The sequence below is a fragment of the Peromyscus californicus genome, unplaced genomic scaffold (genome assembly GCF_007827085.1).
Source record: "Peromyscus californicus insignis strain IS unplaced genomic scaffold, ASM782708v3 Scaffold_2__1_contigs__length_46816999, whole genome shotgun sequence".
NCBI lineage: Eukaryota > Metazoa > Chordata > Mammalia > Rodentia > Cricetidae > Peromyscus > Peromyscus californicus.
In genome coordinates, this window is record NW_026294540.1 from 8,450,120 (window position 1) to 8,476,202 (window position 26,083).

Sequence of the window (26,083 nt, forward strand, 5' to 3'; positions counted from 1 at the left end):
GTGTAGAGCTACAATGGACAAAACCCCAGAAGCAACCAAGCACAAGTCTGTGTGTTCACGTGCTGTCACCCTCCAGGCTAAGACTGTCCAGTGGGAACGCTGCATCCTAAGGCAGCCCACACTCCATTTGTACAAGTGCTCTTCCCATTGCGAAAGCACAGGAACACGTACTGCTTGGGGCTCACCAGCACTTAGTATGTCTAAGCACTGTAGGTAAGGAACAGTGTGATTCAGTAGCTAATGTAGATCATCTTTTCAAAGCGGGCAGGCCATGAAAGCACCTTGCTGAAGCAACAGGTACAGTGTTGCTGCGCTTAACTGTTTGCTGTTTGTGTCTCTATAAAGTTCTTTCTACATCCAGCTGCATGCAACCGCAGCAGACTGGGATGCTCAATCTTGGCTGTCAACCTGATGGGCTCTGGAATCCACGGAGCCAGGCCTGTCTGCTGAGTCTCTGAGAGCCCTTTCAGGGAGGAGTGCTGTAGGGAGCAGACCCTGCCCACAGTGGCCCCTTCTGTCAGGTGGTCCAGACTGAGCAACAAGCAGCCCTGCCTGCCTGCCTGCCTGCCTCCCTGCCTTATCTCCCTCTCTGTTGCTGCAACTATCACCACCCTTGGCTGACACCAGACTCCAGCTTCTTGGGCCTTCCAATGGGAATAGAGGGCAATGGCTCTCTGGGGATCTTCAGGACTTCAGGTGCCAGGCTGGAACTGCTGAGGCCCCAGGTTCTTCTCTGCACTGCTGGACCACCAGGCCCCCCCGACTTTTCAGCCAGGCTAGCAAGTCCTTCATAACACGCATAAATGAATGCATGCATGCACACATGCACACTATTAGAACACAGTCCAAGAATGGAGTCATGTGAGAATTCTGAGTGCTTGTGAGAAAACTCCAAGAAAGTGACAAGAGTCTTGTGAGCTCAGTTTCTTCAAAACACAGGACTGTCCTTGGAATGTGTTTGCACGCTCCTCCCGAGGCAGCAGACAGGAGCTTACTTCAGCTGTTGTTATTCATATGCCTCTATGGAAAAATATGTTTTTGCACAGATAGCTTATCCTTATGACTGTACACCTTTCTCATGTGATCCTTAACTCTCAGAGTATAAATTGTCCGACGCTCTGAATAAAGGTGGTAGAAAGTCATGAGACTTTAGTCTGCCTTGTTTTTAGGCCCTGTTCTCCCAAGTTCATTCATGTTTTCACATCTTAGTGACGTCTCTAAGAAATGAGGGTTTAGATTCTGATGATGTTAACTTTTTTCTTTTATAATTTGTGTTTTTGTGTCTAAGGAATCTCTGCCTGGCTCAAAGTCAGGAAGACTTTCTACAGTTCTCGGAGAAGTTTTACACTTAGCACTACAATCCACTCTGAGCAACTTGTCTGCAGCATCAAGTGGGGGTGGTGGGTCGTCTTGGGGAGGGATGTATGGGTCAGTGCGCACTTCAGCACCCTCCTGGAAAGGCAAGCACTTCACTGGGGCAAGGAGCAGGGTGGATGGACACCAGTGAAGCAGATTAATGCTGGAGCAGATTCATGATTCAACCACCACCTGGAGGTGGAAGTTTTTGTGTCCAGACAGCAACTCCCAAATACCCAGCAGCCAAATAATCACTCAGAGGCTTATATTAATCATAAATGTTTGGCCCATGGTGCAGGCTTATTACTAACTAGCTCTTATGGTGATATTTTATTTGTACTGAAATGTGATTTTATTTGTATGTTAATAATTAAAGTTGTCTGGGGGGGGGTCAGAGCTAATAGCAAGCCATAGCAGAGCTGGGCAGTGGTGGCGCATGCCTTTAATCCCAGAACTTGGTAGGCAAAGTTAGGCAGATCTCTGTGTGTTCAAGGATATAGCCAGCATTGGAGACACACGCCTTTAATCTCAATACCAACCATAGAAGACCTGGAGGTCTATACAGACAGGCAGTGACAAGGCAGTCATGTGGTTGGTTTTGCAACCAATGAGAAGGCAGAACAGAAAATCTATATAAAGACAAACAGACAGGAAGTAGGTCTCTTTCGGAGAGGTCTCTTGGCTGAAGAGGCTAGCTGCAGCAGGCGGGTAAGGCTCTTAGCTCTGATCTCTTGGCTTTCTTCTTTGCATTGGTTCTGTGTTTCTTATTTAATAAGACGGTTGGTTACATCTACAAGCTCTTACATATAAGTTAACCCATTTCTATTAACCTTTGTATCACCATGTAGCTCATGGCTTACCAGTGCTCTGGCATCTTGCTCCTTTGGTGGCTGCTGGTGGCTGCCCTGACCCCACCCTCCTCCTCTCTGTCTTCAGTTTGATAGCACCGCCTAACCTTATTTGGCCTCACCATTGGCCAAACTGCTTTATTTATCAACCAATGAGAGCATCACATATTCACAGAGTACAGAAAGACCAACCCACAGCAACCACCCTTGGAAAGAATTTAGAGATGTGGATTGTTAGTAAAGTTAGTTAAAAGATGTTTTTGTTTCGTTTGGCTTTGATGTAGAAAATCTTGAGGAACAATTTGAAGTCTAGAAAGGCACACTTTTAACAGTTGAGCGAGAGACTCACTGAGATCAGGGAACAAGAACAATGGCAGCCTGGTTATTACTAGCTGATGTGCCTTTCTTGCTAAAGATGGGTTGGTGACCAAAGGTGATAATATTTCTTGTATCCATTTTTGCCCTTGGTTTCCTGGGATGACTTAATAAAAAATTGTTGATGAGTTGGTGTGCACTCTGAGGACTTCAAGTAGAAATGACTGGTTTTTATAAATAAAAGTTTAGATTTGTGATTCTTTTAAGATCTTTTGTAAGATTACCTTTTGAGATAAATAATAAAATGATTGATCCTTTCTTTGTAACCGCAAACAGCTGTCTGCCAGTACAAAGGGAACTGGCTGAAACAGACTTGGCTTGCTTACAAATCTGTTAATCAATTATAAAAGAATCGTTGCTTTGGGGTGAAGATGTTACGGTGGGAAAATTAATATAAAGAAAAAGGTTTAATTACTTGTGGGCTTCTAAGAAAAACATGTAACTTGTGATCATAATGTGATTTCTTCCTGTGTAAGGATTTTTATTTGTTCTGGAAAATATGTAGCTTCATGCGTAGAAACTTTTGTCTCAGGAGGTATGAAAGGGGTAAGAGAAAAGGAAGGGAAGCAGAAGGAGAACATGAGGGAAGGAGGAGGAACATGTCGGGTAGAACAGAACGGAAAAGAACAGAGGAGGAACAGCAGAGAGGAAAACAAAATGAAGAATTAGGCAGGCTTTGCCCTGTAGCTAAAGTTCCAGTGTGTGTCTGTGCATCTGTCCAGCAGTTTGCTGACTCCACGCCTCCTCTTCAGTACCTGACCTGCTGAGGGCTGGCCCTTCAGCAAAATCTATAGATGTTTTTACCTCTTTTCCTTCTGTTTCTAATTCTCATCTTCGCAGCCTCTAGAAGCCCTGTGCACACCGAGCCAGCCTGACCTGGTTTCTAGGAAGTCACTGCCGGGCGTGATTAGTGATGGCTGGGCACAGGGTTCCCACAGATGCTCTTAAGCAAACAGAAAACTGTCTCTTCTCCTAAGGTGTTTTGTAGCAACAACAACAACAACAACAAAGCTTCCACACAAGTCCTCCCCCGCCCCCATGCACTATCACTGTGTGTGAGGAAAACTGCTCACTCTTAAAGAGACTGTTAAAAGAATAAAGGTATCCTTGTCGCTGGCCTGGGCAGGTCACCGTATATCCTAGAGCTCTTGCAGCTCTCTCCTAAACTCCGCACCCCACATGTCCACTCCCCTTGCCGTGTTCTTTGCTGCCTCCTGCTCGTAGGCTAAGGTCACTTTGGGCCTCGGCTTTATTCTTCTTTAAGGGAAGGCAACGTTGGAAACTTAACATACTTTATCCAGTTGTCAAGTTCCTTGTAAAAGAAGAGCTGGAGATGGTTCAGTGCGTAAAGCACTTGCCACATAAGCAGGAAGACCTTAGCTCAGACACTGTGTACATTCCTGCGCGCTCTCTCTCTCTCTCTCTCTCTCTCTCTCTCTCTTTCTCTCTCTCTCTCTAAGAAAAACCCGGAAAGATAAATCCAATTCCAAATGCACAATCTTGAGCAGAGACTAAAGTTTCACTTTTGTCATTCGGAAACAGTGTCAAAGTCACAGAGGCCCTCCAGAAGCCCTGTACCCGTCCTCAGGCCTCTGCCACTGTCTAATCACAGCTTTGTGACCCAAGCCAGGACACCTCAGTACTTGGCTGTCCTCTCCTCACGCCTGGAGGACAGGATGCAGCCCAGCGAAGTGCAGCTCAGCACCACAAGACCGCGGGCTTGATCTCTGGTACAGAAGAAAAGGAAACACCCAGTGGACTGCTGATTGTCCTGTAGTCTAGAACACCCTGAGAGACTGTCCGAGCTCTCCACCACTGACAGCCTTGAGAAGGGCAGCCATGTCACGGAGTGACCCTCCATTTGAGTTTGTCCTTCAGTGCTTCACGACTGTGTGGGGCCAGCAGGTCACACCTGTGGCGACTGTGTCAGTCGGAGCCTTAAGTGACGATTCTCAACACGGCCCTTCACTGAGACAGACTCTGCGAGGCTGCCCCTGCACATGGCCCCTCTCTCTTTTAACGAATGTCCTCAGGACGCTCTCTGGGGCTACAGAACACTCTGATTTCGTCTCACTCTCAATCTACTGGCTTCAGCATAAACTATTTTTCTCCTCACCTAGTTATTAGTCACCATTAGTGACTTCCTCCTCCCACTGTCCTTTCTATATTTATTTGGATTTCTCCCTTTTTATTCCTCTGCTCTTGTCACGGCTTGGAGATTCCTGCTTTATTCAGTGGGTCGTAATCTGTCACTGTCCTCGTTCATGTGTGATACTCAAACTGGCCAGATCTGACTAGGGACACCATCAAGCCAGCTCTTATGTTCTCTGTATGTGACGCATTCACACACTTCCCGACTTTGTCCTTTCTGCCCAAGTTCCACGGTCAGCCATCTCTCCCTGCAGCTGGTTCCTGCTGGTGGAGAGTGGTACCCTCAAGAGCAGGGCTCAGGCCAGGCTCACTGCTGAGTCTTCTCCAGCCATGACCACACAACACTGCCCTAGCTCCGCCTTTGCTGCTGTGACCAAAAGCAACCTAGGAAGGCTTGACCACAGCGTCTAGCTACAGTCCATCGTTAAGGCACCTGGAGCAGGAACCACTGAGGACCCTGCTTGCTGCTTCCATCACAGGCTGGTGCTCAGCTAGCTTCTTTCATTCAGCCCAGAATCACCCGCCCAAGGAATGGTGCTGCCCTCAGTGAGCTGGGCACTCCTGTGCCAATTAACTATCAAGACAAACCACACACACAACACATGCCCAAGGCCTCTAGATAGCTCAGCTCAGGTTTTCCTCTCAGCTAACTCCAGACCCCATCAAGTTAGCAACTAGAGCTAACCAGGACACATGTACACACACCTCTCCAGTTACCCAACTCCCCTTGTTCTGCACTACAGACCACATGCCCCACACCGATCCCTCCTGCTCCACTCCGGTCCTTGGGGCCTCTTCCGGCTGTCATCTTCTCTGCAGCAGGGAGGAAACCAGTCCCCTCATCCACAGCATGCTCACCAGCTCAGCTCTCGGTGCTTCCATCCATGCAAACCCCCAAGTGCTGCTCCACTCCCTTCCTCCAGGGCTGCCCTGGGCTGAAAGGCTACCTGCACGCACGCACGGGGCCCACTGTCTGGCTTTCTGAGTGAAAACGTAGGCTGTCGTACACACGCTGCTCCTTCTACAGACACACAGGGTTTGGACCAGAACCACAACTAAAATTGTAAGTACCAAAAGGGAAGTTCAATTCTCTCCTGTAAAATTTATCTTCCCTGGAAATAAAATCATCCTCCATTGCCACAGGTCCATTTGGGAAAACAGCTCATTCCCCTGGTCTAGTCCCCTTCCCCATGCTCCCTGGCCTGCTTCTCAACTCCAACAGACTGGACAGCTACTCTGAGATCGTGCCTCACACTGGAAACTGCATTAACAGTACTACAGCCAGCCCCAGTAAGCAGTGGCCAGCACTCGACCCTGAACCAGCACATTCAACAGCCTCCTCTGTTCAAGAGATCATTTCACTCTTTTCTAGAAACTTCAGCGTTTCTCAGCTACCTTGGGAGGTTGAGCATCTGAAATACTGAAGCCAAGACTCCAGGTTTACACCCAGAGCTTCTAGATCCCTGAGAATCATCCACGGCCCTCGGCATGGACAAGAGTGCAAGACCAGGTCAACACAAGAGCCTGCAGAGTCAATGGAAGCTCCCCAGATGGAGACCCACAGCTCTATGCAGCCTCGGGGTCAAAAGGTGGAGATTTTCCCGAGACTCCCGTAAACATAAACGCACATTTTAAGGCTCTCTGATCAGAGTCCTGCCATGACTGCTGCCCTGGCACCATGAGGCCCTGAGCCGGTGTGAGGGATTCCTTAAACACATAATGTCTGCTTTCTGGGCCCCAGGAGATACCCATGGTGAAAGATGCTAACTACTCTAGAGGCTGGAACAGTCCCTTTTTCAAATCCCCAAAAAAGCCCCAGTGAACACACTCATCTCCATGAAAAAACTGTTGCCCATCTTTCTGGTTTTGAATCACAAAACTACCAACTCCTGGGGAGTTTAGGTGGACTATCCATCAACTGGCTGCATTAATCCTGAAACAGACCCCGGAGAGTCCATGTCACAGTCCCCACCTCAGTCACTCCCAGGCGGATGCCGAGGGGCAAGATAAAGAATGGAAGTTCTGCACTAAAGATGTCACGGCTCCTCTCCTTGTTAGCTGTGGCAGAGACAGCCTTGGAGCACCATCCTAACCACCAGTGTCTCTTCTACAGTCAGGGAAAAGCTGACGTTCATGCTGAGGGAGCTGCTGTACTATGCGTCCCCTTCCTGTGGGCTTTAACTCAGAGGTCTATTAGGCGACTACCTTACAGCTAGGAATTTGCAGATCGAGTCTCTGGAAGGCCTAGCTCGTGGTCTCTCACAAGACTGACCTCCAGTTTCTTCCCAAAGGCTCCTAGCACTGCTAGCATCCCCTGAAGGGCTGCATCTCACCCTTCTCAGGCGGCACGCAGGACAGGAGTGGAACTCTCACTGGACGGAGGGGAGGGCGTATACACTCAACAAACTCACACGGAACCGCAATCCGAGCACTGGAGGCGCTTACACAGATGGATGCTCACCATTTCTACACTGGTCTCCACGGAGACTCAGACACCGTGGTCCTCAGAATCAGACCTCACTCATTCACGACTCTGTGGCTCCTGGGACTAACAGTACAGATGAGAATGTTCTCTCCACCAGTCGGTGACGTTGCAGGATAAACAGCGACACTAGGTGCGCAAGCCTTTAGGCTTCACTGCCACGTCAAGTGAACAGTCAGTCTACGTGTATAACGAAAGGGAAGAGGAGGACACTGTCTCAAAAAAACAAAAAAGTTAGCCGGGTGGCGGTGGTGCACACCTTTAATCCCAGCACTCGGGAGGCAGAGGCAGGCGGATCTCTGTGAGTTCGAGGCCAGCCTGGGCTACAGAGTGAGATCCAGAACAGGCTCCAAAACTACATAGAGGAACCCTGTCTCGAAAAAACCAAAAAAAAAAAAAAAAAAAAGAGTTCAATGTCTCCAATATTTCTAAAGCATCTCAGCTCCGAACTCTGCACTTAAAAATCTGTAACACTTAGAGTGTGCTTTTGTGGTGTGTGTGTGTGTGTGCGCGCGTGTGCACGCACACTTGGCTCTCTGTCAACCACATGGCCCTGGGAAGAACTCAGGGCCTCAGACGTGGCAGCAAACACCTTCACCTCCTGAGTCATCCCACTGGTCACGATGTACTTGTCTGTTAATTCTCCCCTGAATATCAGAAAACCATGAGCATTCCTGCTGTTATGGAAATGCCGTGAATGTCTAGGGGTCTGAAGGGGGCTTCAACTCTGCTGTTTGTTCCTGAGCCTCGGGGCAGTGGGATAGCAGGCAGACCCTCTCCCACCCACCGCTGATCCACTGGGAAGTGAGAAATGGTCACCAGGGTCCGGCTGACAATGAGGCCTGTGGGTGTGACAACTACCTGAGGTGCTGCGGGAGCGAATGAGCCGCTCACCCTGCCTGGTGGCACCGGTGAGCTGCCCTGACCCATCAAGGTCTCGAGTGCTGCTGCCCCCCGGGCTCGCCTCTTCTTTCCCCCTCAGGTAGACAGAAACCTGTCCTCACAGAACAATGTCTAATCTCACTTCGCACCGGAGAGCGGGTTTTGAGGGGAAACTCCTGGGTCCCAGCGCACTGCCATCCCTAATGTCGTGGCTTGAGGCCAAAGGCAGGCAGGCAGGCACGGTGCAGATGGCGTCCTGGCAAGGTCTCCACTGTCCCAGCATTAGCAGCGTCTGCTCATTACTCAGAACCTTCGCTCGCTTTATCTAATGCTCCAGGAAAAGCGTTCTGATTTGATTCATTTCGGGATGGTAACGTGCCGCACAATTAGTGGTCAAATCAAACTGGAGGGTGGCCAGTGCTGACAACTGGAAACGAGGCACAAGAAATATGAGGCCAGTGGGTCGGAATTCAAAAAATCACAACTGTGGATCGCCTTGCCAGCTCCCAGCTCCCCAGGTGCGTGTGCAGGGTTCCTCAGGGCGCTCAGGAAAGGGGGCTGCAGGGTTGTCTCCCACTGAGTGCCCTGCAGGAAGGCTCCTGCTACAGAGAATGTGGGCAGCTCCAACATTGGGCCTGGGTCTCAATGGCTTCACAGCGAGAGGGCTGGAGGTCATTACCTCCCCAAACTGCACACAGCAGACCCCACAAGGTCCTTCTCTAGTGTTTTTGCCCCAGAAGCACCAGCCACTGCTCTTGGAGGGTACAAGGAGAATGTGCATTTGATACCTACACCTATGAGCTCCGAGTCAGCTCTTTGGGACTATCTCAATCTGCCAACCAAGTGAGACTGAGGACAAGGCCACCTGGGATCTGGAAAAGGGCCAGAAGCTGCCCTCTACCACAGAAATCCCGACAACCTGATCTGACTGAGTCTGCTAGTGTGAGAGGTGAGCTCCTGGAGGAATGGTCTTCACATTCGACAAAGCCAGAGCTTTGAGGCAAATCCTGAATCCTAGAAGGACTGCAGTTGACCTCACAGCGAAGTGACTGCCTGCCAGCCCGAGACCCTCAAGCTCAAGATGTAACCAGACAGTCGACAGTGCCCCGAATAGACCAAGCACAGACCACGCCTATCGGAAGCCTGGACCTGCGGGACATGGCAGCCTGTCTCATGGTGCTAGAGACCACCACTCCTCAGGTCCGTTCTTCCTCCTGCTCTGGAATGGATTCAGCATTGGCTAGGATTTAATATGACGAAACCACGAAGAAAACAGGACCACAGCAGCAGGTGTGATCACAAAAGCTTCAACCCTTCCCACCGGGAGAACTACAACCATAGTCATGTACCATTCCCTACCAAATCCACCAACACCCCAAAGTGAGCAGAGGGGCCTGCTCACACCTGCTGCAAGAGCAGAAGACACTGTGCTCACCCTCCTACCTGGAAACCCTTCCTACAGGAAACGACTTCCCTGCACACACGTGGACGGACACGTGTACCGAGCTTTTCACTATAACGCTGCTGGTGAGAGCAGACGCACACACATCTGCTCTCAGTGAGCACAGGCTAACACAGAAAGGAGGACCACACGGGTGTGAAAACGAGGCTTCGGACACAGGACCACATCAACAAGCCAAGGGGTGGAGCTGGAGAGACGGCTCATGGCTACAGCACTGGCTGCTTTTCCACAGACCCTGATTCAATTCCCAGCACCCACGTGGTGGCTCGCAACTGTATGTCACTCCAGTTCCAGGGGATCCAGTGCCCTCTTCTGGCTTCCACGGGCACTACATGCACGTGGTGCACAGGCACACGCATGTAGACAAACACCCACACACATAAAATTTAGACGACAACAATGGAACACTTCTAGGGGACAATTCAGTAGTTATTTACCCAAACACCAAACACTAGAGCCTTCAACCCAGCAATGGCCAGGGCTGTACCCTGGGTTTACGCCCACACAAATTCAAGGTCACTGCCTTCAAAAAGAACAAGGAGCTCAGGTGTGCAGCAACAAGGGCTCAACAGATGTGGCACCACACTGAGGAGAGGAAGGAGTAACACAGAAGGTCACTAAGGTGTGTCATTAGGTTAAAAAACAAGACACACTGAAGTGTGCACAGGAGGGCCTACAAGCTGAAGAATACTACTTTTTTTTTTCTTCCAAGACAGGGTTTCTCTGTGTATCTTTGTGTCTTTCCGGGAACTCACTCTGTAGACCAGGCTGACCTCGAACTCAGAGATCTGCCTGCCTCTGCCTCCCGAGTGCTGGGATTAAAGGTGTGCGCTACCACCGCCCGGCTCTTCTTTTGCCTTCTTAATAGCTCTCTTTTTTTTTGAGATAGGTCCTCAACATGTAGCCCCAGATGGTCTGGAGCTCACTAAGTAGACCAGGCTGGCTTCTAACTCGGAACTCCACCTACCTCTGCCTCCCAAATACAGGTAGTAAAGACGTCCACTACTTCTGGATGAATTAAGGTTTTTAAGCAAAATCTGTGACATACGTTTTGAGATCCCCTGTTCAAACATTTACCATAAAGGAGGTTCTCTACCATGCCTAGGGTGCTCCCCTACTTCTACGCAAAGACAGTGACAATGGCCAAAGATGCTCTTGTCAACACCAAGTGCACTCAGTAGAGGAGCAGTGATTAGCATGCACCAGGCTCCCTGTGTCTGCATGCGTGCACATCCGTGTGCAGTCACTGTGCGTCTGTATGTCTGTCTGCACACCTAACTTGTACCACAGTTTACTGTCCCTTCAAGCTCTATGTGCAAGCTCGTCAGGGATGCTGAGCCCAGAGCTCCCTTCACGCGTCTCCGTGTCTGCTGTCAGGAACACCACTACCGCCGACAGTGGAGCTGCGAGAGGACAGCAGCTGTGGTTCAACGACTTCACCCTCTGGCCTTCAGTTTCCCCAATGGTACAAGTCTGTGCGCCATTCAAGAGTGCAGGACAAGTGCTGTTAGAGTTCCAAAGCTGCAAGACCTGCTGGAGACTAAGCAGCAAGCATGCTCACCTGTGGCTACACTGCTCACCTGGGATCGGCTCACTGTGGCTACACTGCTCACCTGGAATCAGCTTACCTGGGATCGGATCATCTGCAGCTACACTGCTCACCTGGGATGGCTCACCTGGGATCGGCTCACCTGCGGCTACACTGCTCACCTGGGATGGCTCACCTGGGGCTACACTGCTCACGTGGGATGGCAACCACACAGAGAAAAGCCTAACTAGGCCACAGAAGCAGCGTGCTGTTGCTCTTGCTGTTGCCGCTGTTTTGAGGAAGCTGGAGTTGAACCAGGGCCTCATGATGGCAGGCAAGCACAAGGTTGAGCCACACCCCCAGCCTCTACTTAGCTAATGTCCATTTGTGGTGTCTACTCACATGAAACCAGAAGAATAAGTACAAAGTTCTACTCAATTTTTAAAATTCCTATATTTACTCTTTTAGCTCTGAATTTTATTGTTAAATATTAGATGTTTACAAAACTCTGTAATAGCGACTGTGGCCCCACCCCTCTGTGCCAAATGACACCATGCTGCCTGAATTTCTGCATGGCCCTGGTATGAACAGAGTCCCTGAAATGTGCTGGGGTGCAAATTCCAGGCCCGGGGTGGTAGTGGGAGGCTCTGGGAGCTGCAGGTTTTCCAACACAATGGACATCAGGACTGTGAGCGCGGGCAGGCAGGCTGCTGTGGCCAGTGACGTGATCACTTCCCTCAGCTAACAGTGTCACGTGTCCCATCATCCCCGTAACAGTTCTGGAAACCCACAGTCGCTCTCACACACTCCGGATTCTCTCCAGGCCAGAGACCGCACACCAAGGACTGTGCTTGGTGGGTGAGTGCCAGGTGAAGGCAGGCGCCGACTGTCAGTTCTCTGCCCATCCATGTCAGACCACCTCTCCATCCTTGTCTCCAGTCTTTTTAGCCTGAGCCAAGGATACAGGAAAAGGAGGCCAAGTATATTTAATATTTTAAACTAAACACACCATTTGCTTAAGATGGTCTGGCCAGCCTCATGATGCCTGGCAATGATATCCAGCTCAATGGTTCCAGGATGAATTAAACACCAGTTTTAATGGGTACCATGTTCCAATGCCTACTAATGGACCAGGGTTATTGGCTAGCTTCTTCACATAAAGGCAGAAGGCAGTGCATGAATGTGTATGTGTTTGTGTTCCCAGGGAAGAGGCTGGGGTGTGTGTGAATGTGTGTGCATGGAGGAGGCAGGAGCATGTGAATGTGTGTGCATGGAGGAGGTGAGAACATGTGAATATGTGTGCATGGAGGAGGTGGGAGCATGTGAATGCGTGTGCATTGAGGAGGCAGGAGCATGTGAATGTGTGTGTAGGGAAGAGGTGGGGGGCATATGAATGGGTGTGCATGGAGGAGGTGGGAGCAGCTGCAGCTGCTGCAGTTGATGAGGCTTTCTCCTGCACAGGGAGAGGAAGGGCTGAGGTACTGGGGTACTCACCATCCTCGTAAGCCGCCACTGCCAGCGAGCTGTTGATCCTCACAAAGGAGACATATGGCTGCATTCCAGGCTCCTCCTCCTCAGACTCAGATTCCAGGAAGGGGGCCACATAGTCCCAGGTGCGGGTGTCCCACACTCTCACATCCCCTGACGTGTATCTGGAAGAGAAGAACACTCTTGGTTCCAAGAGAAATCTGGAGGTACACACAGCAGCATGCAGGCTGGTTGGGAGGTGCTGCTCCTGTGGCCATCTGGATGGGTGACTAGGAGAAGGTGTCAACTGAGCCACGAAAGGCTGCGGACACAGCACAACAGTGACTACTACGTTTAATCCCAGCACTTGAGAGGCAGAGGCAGGCAGGTCTCTGAGTTTGAAGCCATCCTGCTCTAAACAGTGAGTTCTAGGACAGCCAGAGCTACATAGTGAGACCCTGTTCCAAAAAAGGGGGGGGGGGGGATGGAAGGAAGAGGAGGGAAGGAGCTGTGTGATGATGTACTTCCTTCCCACCCTCATAACCAAGCTGTCACCCCTCCCACTCTAGGATCACAGGCAGAAACATGGACAAGTGCTGGTGTTCCCACCAAACATGCGTGCAGAGACACAGATGCAGCCGGGACGCTGAGAACTAACAGCCCTGAAGCCGGAGCTCCTCACACCTCCTCCAGGAGCAGAGCTAACAGATCCGGGCTCCTGAGGACAAGGATCTGCTGCTCAGCACCGCCACCCGCCTGTGAAAGGCGCCTGTCCTGCCCACTAAGAAAGCAGGGGTACCAGCTCTGGTCTGTGGCTTTGGACACTTCCTAGATGATGGGGTGGCCAAATGAAGCTGTGCACTGCCTGCTACTGGGGGGGTCTACATTCTTCCCACTGAACCCCCAGTTGAGGAGAAGCACCTGGGGGGCCTCCTGAGGAGCACAGGGAGGCAGAGACTCCAACGAACAGTCTTCCTGAGGCCCCAACCACACACACTCAGAGGCTCAGTGTGGAGTCAAAAAATCTAGTTCATCCCTGAAACCTAGGTCACAAGCGTGTCTGAGGCAGCTACAGAAGGCCAATCTCAGGTGAGAGGCCCATGTTTACACATGACTGTGTCTATGTATGCTGGAGGATGGGCACGTGTGCTGGAGGAGGGGCACATGTATGCTGGAAGAGGGCACATGTGTGCTGGAGGACAGGCACATGTGTGCTGGAGGAGGGCACATGTGTGCTGGAGGAGGGGCACATGTGTGCTGGAGGAGGGGCACATGTGTGCTGGAGGAGGGGCACATGTGTGCTGGAGGAGGGCACATGTGTGCTGGAGGAGGGCACATGTGTGCTGGAGGAGGGGCACATGTGTGCTGGAGGAGGGGCACATGTATGCTGGAGGAGGGCACATGTGTGCGGGAGGAGGGGCACATGTGTGCTGGAGGAGGGGCATAAGTGTGCTGGAGGAGGGGCACAAGTGTGCTGGAGGAGGGGCACAAGTGTGCTGGAGGAGGGGCACATGTGTGCTGGAGGAGGGCACATGTGTGCTGGAGGAGGGGCACATGTGTGCTGGAAGAGGGGCACGTGTGTGCTGGAGGAGGGGCACGTGTGTGCTGGAGGAGGGGCACGTGTGTGCTGGAGGAGGGCACGTGTGTGCTGGAGGAGGGCACGTGTGTGCTAGAGGAGGGGCACATGTGTGCGGGAAGAAGGCACATGTGTGCTGGAGGAGGGCACATGTGTGCTGGAGGAGGGCACATGTGTGCTGGAGGAGGGGCACATGTGTGCTGGAGGAGGGGCACATGTGTGCTGGAGGAGGGGCACATGTGTGCTGGAGGAGGGGCACATGTGTGCTGGAGGAGGGCACATGTGTGCTGGAGGAGGGCACATGTGTGCTGGAAGAGGGGCATGTGTGTGCTGGAGGAGGGGCACGTGTGTGCTGGAGGAGGGGCACATGTGTGCTGGAGGAGGGCACATGTGTGCTAGAGGAGGGGCACATGTGTGCGGGAAGAAGGCACATGTGTGCTGGAGGAGGGCACATGTGTGCGGGAAGAAGGTACATGTGTGCTGGAGGAGGGCACATGTGTGCTGGAGGAGGGGCACATGTGTGCTGGAGGAGGGGCACATGTGTGCTGGAGGAGGGGCACATGTGTGCTGGAGGAGGGGCACATGTGTGCTGGAGGAGGGGCACGTGTGCGGGAGGAGGGGCATGTGTGCGGGAGGAGGGCACATGTGTGCTGGAGGAGAGGCACATGTGTGCGGGAGGAGGGCACATGTGTGCTGGAGGAGAGGCACATGTGTGTGGGAGGAAAGGCACATGTGTGCGGGAGGAGGGGCACGGGTGCGGGAGGAGGGGCACGTGTGCGGGAGGAGGGGCACGTGTGCTGGAGGAGGGGCACGTGTGCGGGAGGAGGGCACATGTGTGCTGGAGGAGAGGCACATGTGTGCTGGAGGAGAGGCACATGTGTGCGGGAGGAGGGGCACGTGTGCGGGAGGAGGGGCACGTGTGCGGGAGGAGGGGCACATGTGTGCTGGAGGAGGGGCACGTGTGCTGGAGGAGGGGCACGTGTGCGGGAGGAGGGCACATGTGTGCTGGAGGAGAGGCACATGTGTGCGGGAGGAGGGCACATGTGTGACAGCCCGAGGACAACTTTGCTGCATGGCCTCTCTTCCTACCCTCTTGTGGGTTCCTCAGATGGACCAGGAGGCCAGGCTCTTCAGGACAAGTGCTTAACCATCTCAGCCACCCGAGGGGAGATTTCTTAATGAGATGACTCTGCGTGGGCCCTGACTCAGGAGAATTGCTTTAGATCACACTGCAGCACTCCCCCAACTATCCATCTACAGTCATGTGGTCATGAGCTCACTCTGCAGGACAGAGTCCAGACAGCACCCTGTCAAGAGGAGCACACAGTAGGAGGCTTCCCAACATTGGACTGCTGCCACCCCAATGACCACTAACCCTCCTCTCTGTCCTCAACAGTGACAATGCATAACCAAAGCTGCAGACTGATGTGGCCCTGAACAAGTACAGCCATAGGCCCCAGGCTCCTCAGGAAGTGATCTGGATGACCACTATTGATGAAGAACCCCCTACAGTAACTGCCCCCCTCAACTGCACCCGGCTCAGCACCCTCAGTCTGACTCAGGTCGTTCACTGGAATCCAACCACTGTTTCAGCTAGAGAGACAACAGGAAGGCTAGCGTGAGTCTAGACCTTGAGTCCACTCTTGAGGTTCAGCTCAATGAAAGGAACCACAACTCAGTCACGAACAGTCTTGCTCCCAGCAGCCCTGGCTGGACTGCTTCAGCACAGCCATGGTCTTCATGCTGTGTTCCCCCAGGAGTTCCCACAGTCCCTCGGCCCTCATCGGTGCTGTCCGGTGCTGTCCGTTGGTGACCATGCCTGTCAGCAGCCAACTTCACGCTGACGCCTGCCCCCTTGGGGCTACAGTGGGAGGAGCAGGGATCAGAGAGCAGGCTCTGAGGAATCAGGGCTCCAGCTCACTGCCCTCTAGAGAGTTCTGAGGCATCAGCAACAAAATACCACAAAGAAAACACCTTTGAGCCACACAGAAGAAGTGAGCTGTGTAAGATGATGACGACTGCAATGTCCTCATTTGGGGGATGACAGGGGAGAAGGGCTGGACACCAGAGGGCACAGCTAACAGGAGCACTCCAGCCACCCCTGCACACCAACACAAACGTGTGCTCCTCCTGAGGCTCTGGCTCGCAGGCCCTCAGCTTCTTCACACATGCTTCCTTCCATCAGTGCTAGCTCCAATCCCTCCACCACTTACACACCATAGCCCTCCCACCCACTCCAGGGACCATCCCAGACTCCCTGCCGGTCGGTCCACCTGCAGTCAGCCCGCCTTGCTGACTCAGCATCTGTGTGCCACCACCAGCTGGCCTCACCTCCTCACCTGGCCTGCATCTCTCACACACACAGCTAATGCCACAGAGAAGTGGTGTCTGGAAAGGGCAGGTCACCGGCAGTGTGCTCACAGGTGGCAGCAGCTGTCCTTGTTCCTAGCCAGCAGCCCCAGTACTAATACCCAGAACACAGGCGATTCTCCTCAGACTTCTGCATCTCCAAGCACACTAACCTGTAGCTCTAGGAGACACAGGCAAACCCAGTTATTTTCATAAACAGGGAACTTTCCAGACAGCCACTTGAATGAATTCTGTTCTTCAAAGCCAAAGAAGCGTGCAAATCACAAGCCCTTGCCCCTTTCACTAAGGAAGCAGATTTCCGACTTGAGCGAGCAGGAGCGGTAGGACCCATGCACAGGCTCCACAGCTACGGGAGACAGCAGCACAGCAGAGGACGTGGTCCTGCTGAAGCATGCTGCGCACAGGCATTTTCACCAGGGACAGTACTGGTTAGGGCAGAGGGAGCTGCATGAACTCCTAAGTGTGGTCTAAGCGTGCTTACTCACAACAGCCAGGAGGAGCCAGGGGAGATAGGGGGATGGAGGTGGAAAAGGAAGGCTCCAGATGCTCCACCGCTGCCTAAAGACAATTACACTCAACCAGTTAAGACACCAGTATGACAGTCACACTGTCAGGAGGCCTCTGGACCTTGGGGTTGATGGCTCTAATTAGTGAGCACGGAACAACTACAGCCACATTAGCTGAGGTATGAGCACAGAAGAACGGAGGCAACCTCGTCACAGCGAGTGATGACACACCCAAGCTGCACATGGACCAGGGACATGAAGAACCACCTGCTTTCCCAGCCAGGCCACGCCTGGCAAGGTGCTGCACCTCTAAATATGGGGGTCAGAGACAGCAGCTGACTCCCAAGCCAGGCTCCTCGGTACACCAGGGCAATTGCCAATTTAAAATGATTACCGCTGAAGAGCTCTCACTAATGTGTGCTTCTGCCAGCAGACAATTTAGTCAGAGCAAAAGGCCACAAGGAAGGGGGAGAGAGGAGCTGGTCCCCCTTCGCACGACCTTTCACATCCTTCCCGTGTGGCACCTTGCAGGGGAGGCTCTTAGTCACTAACACAAACGTGTTCTCGGCTCTTCCAGCAACATGGACAAGTGGAGGAGGGTCTGATGGAAGAGCACTGAGGCAGAGGGAAGTGCCCGGGCCCCTTGGCCTGCTGCTTAGCCACGGGCACTCCACACCCAGAAACAACAACAGCTTTCAACAGCCACTGCTCACAAGAACAGCCCCATTTCAGGGCAACACAAGGAACTTGAGGTTTGCATACTGTGCTTAGTGGGCAGGACACAGCCCACCCCGCCCCAGTTCTCTCCATCAGTCCCACCACCCTATTTCACGGGAAGTCAGATACCAGCAAACATGGAACTGGAGCAAGGGACTGGGCTGACTCAAGACCACCTTCCATACCCAATTTCATACCCTTGGTGAGTACAAAGATATCGAAATTTCTTCCTCCACAGGACCCTGTTTCCTCCACTCCCAAATAAGTCCCAACTCTAATCTGATCAGGCCTCAGCAGCACATGGTTCTGAGCACTTGGAGCCCTGTGCCAAGGACTCCACTGTGTCTCCCTCCAGCCAGGGAGACACACAGATGCTAGAGTGGATCACTGATGACCACTGCAGCCTAGGAGTGCAGAGGGACACCCCTGCCCACAACTGCTACTCCTAAGTGCTGACAATCCTCTGGACCAGCTGCAGTGGGCTCCCCAGGAGGAACCTGGCCTGGTCCCGGTCCTGTCTGGGTGCTCTCCTTGGGGACATGTCCCGTGCTTCCTACCCGCACTTCTCAGCATCGCCCATATTGCTCAGCAGCCACCCACAGTTGTAGCCTTTGTTGGCCTGAGAACTGCTCCTGTGCTGACTGCGACCTGAATGAGAAACCTACCGGCTTCAACCTGCAAGGTGGAAGTGACTGGACGCTGCTGAGGTGCAGCACCCACATGCCAGGGGGTATCTACACCCTCGGCACACAGAGGCAGTACCCACATGCCAGGGGGTATCTACACCCTCGACACACAGAGGCAGCACCCGCATGCCAGGGGATATCTACACCCTCGGCACACAGAGGCAGCACCCACACGCCAGGGGGTATTTACACCCTCAGCATACAGGTTTTTGAGAACTCTTCACTTGCTCTGTGCTTTCTGTAGTGATCAATAAAATCCAGAGTATTTACTGTTTTCTACAGAACACGACTACCGTACTGCACAATTAACAGAATGAACTCGGCCCCACAGTGCAGCCACTCTGTGGAAATGCACTAGAGCGAACATCGAGGGGAGTGTAAGACGTAGCAATTGAGAAGTAATGACCGTCTTAATGGCCCTTGTGTGGTGCATGCACTGCACACTTAGAACTGCTTTCCATACATCTTGGTTAATGACAATCAATAGAGTCAGAGTCGATGATGATTATGCAGAGTTATTGGAGCTGTGGCCCTTCCCATAATTCCCTGGAGAAGCAGAGATGGATAAATGCAGCCATGAGTTCATCAGTATTTATTAAGGACATTCTGGAGCGCCTTCATTAAAGATGTAATAAATGCAAAGCTCTCCTTTAGTCGAGTATCAGCAGCTTACCTCAGACTTATTTACTAGAAGAGCACACATGCCTCACAGCAGAAAATAAATAAATTTCAAAGTATTTTAAAAAAGCGGTCCCTAGTGGGTCATGACGGAGCCCCTTATGGGAAGCAGCCCAGAGCCAGAAGCAGCCACACAAAATCCATACGAGGCGAGGCTGAAAGGAAACTGCCAGGAAAAGGAGGCTGGAGAGGAGAAAGCTGGAAAGCATGCCCAGGTAAGTGTAAGCATGGTGACAAGAACGTAAGGGGACTCCGTCACCAGTCTGCACTTACAAAGCCCTGCTGTCCCAGCAGCCTCTGAGGAACGTGCAGGAGTCTCCACGCTGTACACCTTCTCACGAACCCGCAGAGCACTACCACACCTGAGAACTCAGTTCCTGAACAGAAAAGACTTTAAAACTCAGGGCAAACACACAGAGCGCCAGAGCACAGCCTCTACCAGAGCTGGCACACAGCACGGGAAGATCCGGCTACTGAGAAAGGGGGGAAAGAGGCTGGTCGGTAAGTTACCTTCCCTTGGACAACTGTGTTTAAACGTGCAGTGCTACGTGTCTCAGTGTAAATGACCAAGGCCTGAGACAGACGACACCAAGTGGTGATTCAGACCTTAGGAACTTAGGGGCCGAAAGAAGCTCCAGCTCCAAAGAACAAACACTGAGATCCCAAACCCTGTGGACAGACGACAGATAAACCTGCAGCAGGCCTGCAGTGGACAGACAGACAAACCTGCAGCAGGCCTGCGGTAGACAGACAGATAAACCTACAGCAGGCCTGCAGTGGACAGACAGATAAACCTGCAGCAAGCCTGCGGTGGACAGACAGATAAACCTGCAGCAGGCCTGCGGTGGACAGACGGATAAACCTGCAGCAGGCCTGCGGTGGACAGACAGGTAAACGTGCAGCAGGCCTGCGGTGGACAGACAGGTAAACGTGCAGCAGGCCTGCGGTGGACAGACGGATAAACCTGCAGCAGGCCTGCGGTGGACAGACAGGTAAACCTGCAGCAGGCCTGCGGTGGACAGACAGGTAAACCTGCAGCAGGCCTGTGGTGGACAGACAGGTAAACGTGCAGCAGGCCTGCGGTGGACAGACAGGTAAACCTGCAGCAGGCCTGTGGTGGACAGACAGGTAAACGTGCAGGCCTGCGGTGGAGACACAGCCAGCCAGAAAGCCGCAGTGTTCCTCAGGCCTCCGCTCCAGTGACCTTGCCTCCACGAAATGAGATAGAACAAGGCAGCCAAGCACTTTCAGGTAAAGAAGAGTTAACTTTTGCAGCACTGACTGATACAGCTTTCCCTCCAACCCCATCTGCAGAGGGAAACATGGATACACAGCTGCAGCTTCCCCCAGGAAAGACAGCAACTGTGCATGGTGACCATGGAAACCAGGGAGAAGCACCTAGGTAGACTGAAATGTCCCTTAGCATATAAAGGGCTGAATACTTGGAAACGTCTGGGAGACGCAGTCCTCTGGAATGAGGAGAAAGTGAGCTAACTGAGGGGAAGGGGACGCTTCAGACACGTGATACCGAGCGAGGGGAGCAAACTGCACACCACACACACTCCTGGGCATGGATAAAAGCTTTTGGTGAGCTAATAACTTAATGGCGGCAGGGCTGGCACGGGGCCTCAGAGGAGCCCAGGCTTGGCTCCTGGACCTCCAGGCTCGCCCTGGGTCGCCCTTCACTAAGTGGCTCTCTTGCAGGACTCACAGCAAACCCAACTTGGCCCCACACCTTGGGTCTGGTGCTGGGACCTTTCTGAGCCCATGATGTCATCTGTTTGCAAGTCTTAACTTCCACAGGGCCGCTGGGGAGAAAAGGGCCCAAGTCCACAGAACAGGGATGCTGTCACAGCTCTTTGCTCCCAGTAATTCTCCTCCAGGAACACAGCCAATCTACTGATGGTCTTTCTCTTTGTGCCAGGGACTGGGCCTAACACCTCAGGTTCTCTGGGCTTCTCCTGAGCTACACTTCCAATTCCAATATATAATTTTAAGAACATCTGAAAATTTTAAGAGTTGTCACCTACAAAATTCAAAATTAAAAAGGAGGCAAACGGGACATTTCCTGATGCATTGCCAAGCAGCTCTGCAGATAGAAGTGGAACACAGAAGGTGGGCCGGGCCACCTGGCCAGCTCAGCAAGGGCCAGAGCACGGAGCACACAGCTGGACACTCAGCCTGGCAGGACAGGAAGGGACTGTATCTCCAGTGACCTTGAATACAACTGTGTCCTAACAAGTGGGAAATTTTAGCTGGAACCGAGTTGTCTCAAGTGCTAGTCCTAGCGGAAGGAGCCTCGGCTAGCCCTCACATTTCCTGGGATGCTGGTCCCATGGCTGAGCGACCCATGGAGACTCAATAGGACAGGAGGAATGGCCCGAGGGAAGCTTCATTTGGGACTCTGGGACTCGCCCTCTGTGTCTCCTGGGAGCTAGGCTCAAGCAGGTGCTGTGGGGCCAAAGATGCCTCCCACATGACCCCTGCCATCTCACGGAGGGTGCAGTCAACAGGATCAAACCACAAGAGGCTCACAAGGAAACGGCTGGTAGACTACGAACCAGAAAGCCACCAGAGGCCTGAGGGCAGCGGCCTTTCTGGCAGTATCAAGAAGTAGAGGAGTGTGTGTAGGAGCCAGCTTGAGGGACGCTTTGGGAACTTCAAATCACAAAGTCACACTGGAAAAATCGAGGGCTAGGAAAGAACTTTTAGAGTTTCTGAATCTGGAAGATACAAAATTTCTCTAAGTCCAGTAGATCCACATGAGGGATTCCAGCTAGAGAAATATCAACACAGCAACAGCACAGAACTTTAATGGACACACGTTTTGTAAGGAACATGAAGTTCTGCAGCAGCCTCCGCTTTGTAATTTTAAAGATTATCTGTGGCGCCAAAACAGAAACAGAACCATTTGCAGAGCCGTCCACATGAAGTGATCTTAATGCTACCACAATCATGTGCCCCACAACTGTGTCCCTAAGAGACTATGTAGCCTAGTGACAGCATAGCCTTCTAATTTGTGTATGTAAGTTCTATGATGTCATCCTCCAACACACTTCTTAGAACATCTAGGAAACAGGAAACGACTTATTTACTGTCCGCCATTGGGTGAATGAAGGGGAAAACTAGGAACTAGTGGAGGAATTCTGCAGTAAGTCTAAGAAAGCAATGAAAAGTAACATGGAAAAACTCGCAAGAAGAAAGTATAATATGCAATATAAGCTTTGATTGCATTGTGTGAAAATAAGTAGAAAACCAGCCTGGAAATCAACACACACGGCCCAGCAAGTCACAGGTGCAGACTGTAGGGTCAGGGCACTCGGGGACTTCGGGCACTCGAACACCTTTGCAAAACTAACATGATCTCACTAGCATCTTAAAAGAACAAAAGTGAGGCAGTGACAGGCTTCGGAGGAGACGGGAGGGGGGCGTGTGTGCACAGTGCATGTGTCCACCCAGAAGGTTCGGAGTCTGCCACCGCTTACACCTGAGAGCTCTGGAACAAGATCAGCTAAAGCTGCTTCCACGCTTAAAACTGCGTAGTTTGAAGTTACGACAACTAAAAATCAAACACACAAACAAAACAATCCCACACATTTCTCTGCCTTCCCAGGGAAAATAGAGTACAATGGGAGTGGAGAGAGGCTATGCATGAAATGTTGGCGCTTATTCCATACAAAATCTTATACAGCACTGCACACCACCCCAGGGTAACAGAGGACTGCACGTCACCCCAGGGTAACAGAGGACCGCACAGCACCCCAGGGTAACAGAGGACTGCACACCACCCCAGGGTAACAGAGGACCGCATACCACCCCAGGGTGATAGAGGACCGCACACCACCCCAGGGTGACAGAGGACTGCACACCACCCCAGGGTAACAGAGGACTGCATACCACCCCAGGGTGACAGAGGACCACACAGCATCCCAGGGTGACAGAGGACCGCACACCACCCCAGGGTGACAGAGGACTGCACACCACCCCAGGGTGACAGAGGACACACAGCACCCCAGGGTGACAGAGGACCGCACACCACCCCAGGATAACAGAGGACTGCACACCACCCCAGGGTAACAGAGGACCGCATGTCACCCCAGGGTAACAGAGGACCGCACGTCACCCCAGGGTAACAGAGGACCGCACACCACCCCAGGGTAACAGAGGACCGCACAGCACCCCAGGGTAACAGAGGACTGCACGTCACCCCAGGGTAACAGAGGACCGCACACCACCCCAGGGTAACAGAGGACTGCACACCACCCCAGGGTAACAGAGGACTGCACACCACCCCAGGGTAACAGAGGACTGCACACCACCCCAGGGTGACAGAGGACACACAGCACCCCAGGGTGACAGAGGACCACACAGCATCCCAGGGTAACAGAGGACTGCACACCACCCCAGGGTGACAGAGGACTGCACACCACCCCAGGGTAACAGAGGACTGCACACCACCCCAGGGTGACAGAGGACACACAGCACCCCAGGGTGACAGAGGACTGCACACCACCCCAGGGTAACAGAGGACTGAACACCACCCCAGGGTGACAGAGGACCGCACACCACCCCAGGGTAACAGAGGACTGCACACCACCCCAGGGTGACAGAGGACACACAGCACCCCAGGGTGACAGAGGACTGCATACCACCCCAGGGTAACAGAGGACTGCACACCACCCCAGGGTGACAGAGGACCACACACCACCCCAGGGTAACAGAGGACTGCACACCACCCCAGGGTAACAGAGGACTGCACACCACCCCAGGGTGACAGAGGACACACAGCATCCCAGGGTGACAGAGGACCACACAGCACCTCAGGGTGACAGAGGACACACAGCACCCCAGGGTGACAGAGGACACACAGCACCTCAGGGTGACAGAGGACCGCACACCACCCCAGGGTGACAGAGGACACACAGCACCCCAAGGTGACAGAGGACACACAGCACCCCAGGGTGACAGAGGACCGCACAGCACCCCAGGGTGACAGAGGACGCACAGCACCTGTTTTAAAAGACATTTACAAATAGTTAAAAGACCAGTTATGCTGCAAAGGTTAAAGTCCCTTCTACGTAAAGTAATACAAACAGGTACCTCGTGAGACACCAGCCAGAAGATCACTTTCCCCATGTACTCGATCACTCACCAGCATTACGGGAAGAGTGGGCACTGAGAGGGAGCCAGTTCTTAGCCAACAGTACTTAGGAACTCCTGGAGGGAGGCAGAGCTGAAATGCCCATCAAGAATGGGGTCTGGGGTTGTTGGGTGTGGTGGCGCAAGCCTTTTAGTTCCAGCACTCAGGAGGCAGAGGCAGGCGCGGATCTCTGAGTTCAAGGCCAGCCTGGTCTACAGAGCAAATTCCAGAACAGCCAGGGCTACACAGAGAAACAAAACAAAGAACAGGAAGTGTTTTTTTTGTTGTTGTTGTTTTGTTTTGTTTTTTTTGTAGGGTGTCGAGAATGCTCTGGAATTAGTGGTAGCAGTTGCAGAGTCTTGCAAATGACTATAATTCACTGGATTTGAGACTGAAAGAGTGAATGTCATGGTATATTTACTGTATCTCAGATTTCAAACAGATGTGGCCAGGTTATTTAACAGACAGTGTGGCAAATGCACGGTGCACTTGAGTTAGGAGTCAGCCGCAGACCACACAGGAGTCTGCTGTCAGGAAGGTGACGATCAAGAACGCCTGCGACAGGGAAGGAGGCAAGACAGTGGACAGCTTTGGGGACACACGTGGCCCAGCTCAGCCTCAGCCAGGAAGAACTAGACCAGGTCAGTCCATAACCTGCCAGCCTGGGTCTACGCAGCCTGAGCCAAAGCAAGACCACTGCACAGAGAGCGCCAAGATGGAGAGAAGCCAGCCTGCACTCCAGTCGTGTGGAGTAGACCTCACAGGCTGAGACGCGAAAAGCAGCCTTCGGTCAGGCTCTCCTTCCCTCAAACAAAGAGAAACAAGAAGAGTGAGGAAATGAGCATGAGGGAAAGCCAGGAGAGGCGGTGCTGTCTCTTTAAGAGGCTCCTTGGAGATGCTTAGCTGTAGAAAGCCTAGAGAATACAACATTGATTGGGAATGAGGTAACCACAAACACCACTGTCTCAAATGAAAAGGACTCAAGAGCTGACCCAGAAAACAAGCATCATAACCGCCAGATCAAATTTTAATGATAAACACAAGACGCACTGCATACAAGCAAGATCGCAGGGCCTCGGACGGAGGTCTCAACTGCAGCTTCTCTCAGAGAAGAGCCCAGGAGCCTCTCTGACCCACGGCTCAAGTTTCACACAATCGATCCCCAGAACACTGGTATGGCTGGGCCTTTGGTGGCCTATCTAGTGCTGGGCAGATCCCCAGGGAGAGGGAGGGGCAAGGAGGGCAGCAGCCGCCTTCAGAGCCGTGGTCTCCTTTTGGGGCTCCATGTTCAGAGAAGCTCCGAACTGGACTTGGGGAAGGATAGTCGCCGACCTCTCCAGTCTGCTAGGACTCTCAGTCCAGCCTGAGCAGCGCGACACTTAGGCAGAGCTCTGAAGTCAAAATAATGTAACCCCACCTGGCTACCACCCGTCCTCAGACATGAGGGGAAGCTCTCTGCCATCGGGAGCTCAGAGAACCACACCTCACAATGGAGCTGCAGGTCTGACTGCAGCCAGGCAGGCAGCCAGGCAGGCAGGCAGGCGGGAAGCAGGTTACCCACTCGGCTGTAAGAGCTGAGGGGTCTCTCTGAAGGGTGTGAGGCCAGTGAACAGAAGCTAAGAAAAACTGGCCTTCCTGGCCAAATCCTCTTTAAAACAGAAGGGCCAGCGAGATGGCTCAGTGGGTAAGGGTGTCTGCCACCAAACCTGACAACCCGAGTTCAATCCCTGGGACCCACACACTAGCAGGAGAAACCAATCCTGCAAGTTTCTCTGAACTGCACACATATGCTGTGGCACATGTGCACCCCCTACACACACACACACACACACACACACACACACACACACACACACACA

The 26,083-nt window shown here is 52.6% G+C and overlaps 1 protein-coding gene across 1 annotated transcript in view; it reads right to left on the reverse strand.

The window, feature by feature from the left end:
* Fbxw8 (F-box and WD repeat domain containing 8) overlaps positions 1-26,083 on the reverse strand; it is a 105,451-nt gene that overhangs the window by 49,189 nt on the left and 30,179 nt on the right. Inside the window, exon 5 of the mRNA XM_052755174.1 lies at positions 12,579-12,736. Coding sequence (XP_052611134.1) covers positions 12,579-12,736 — 158 coding nt within the window. The remainder of the gene's footprint in view (positions 1-12,578; positions 12,737-26,083) is intronic.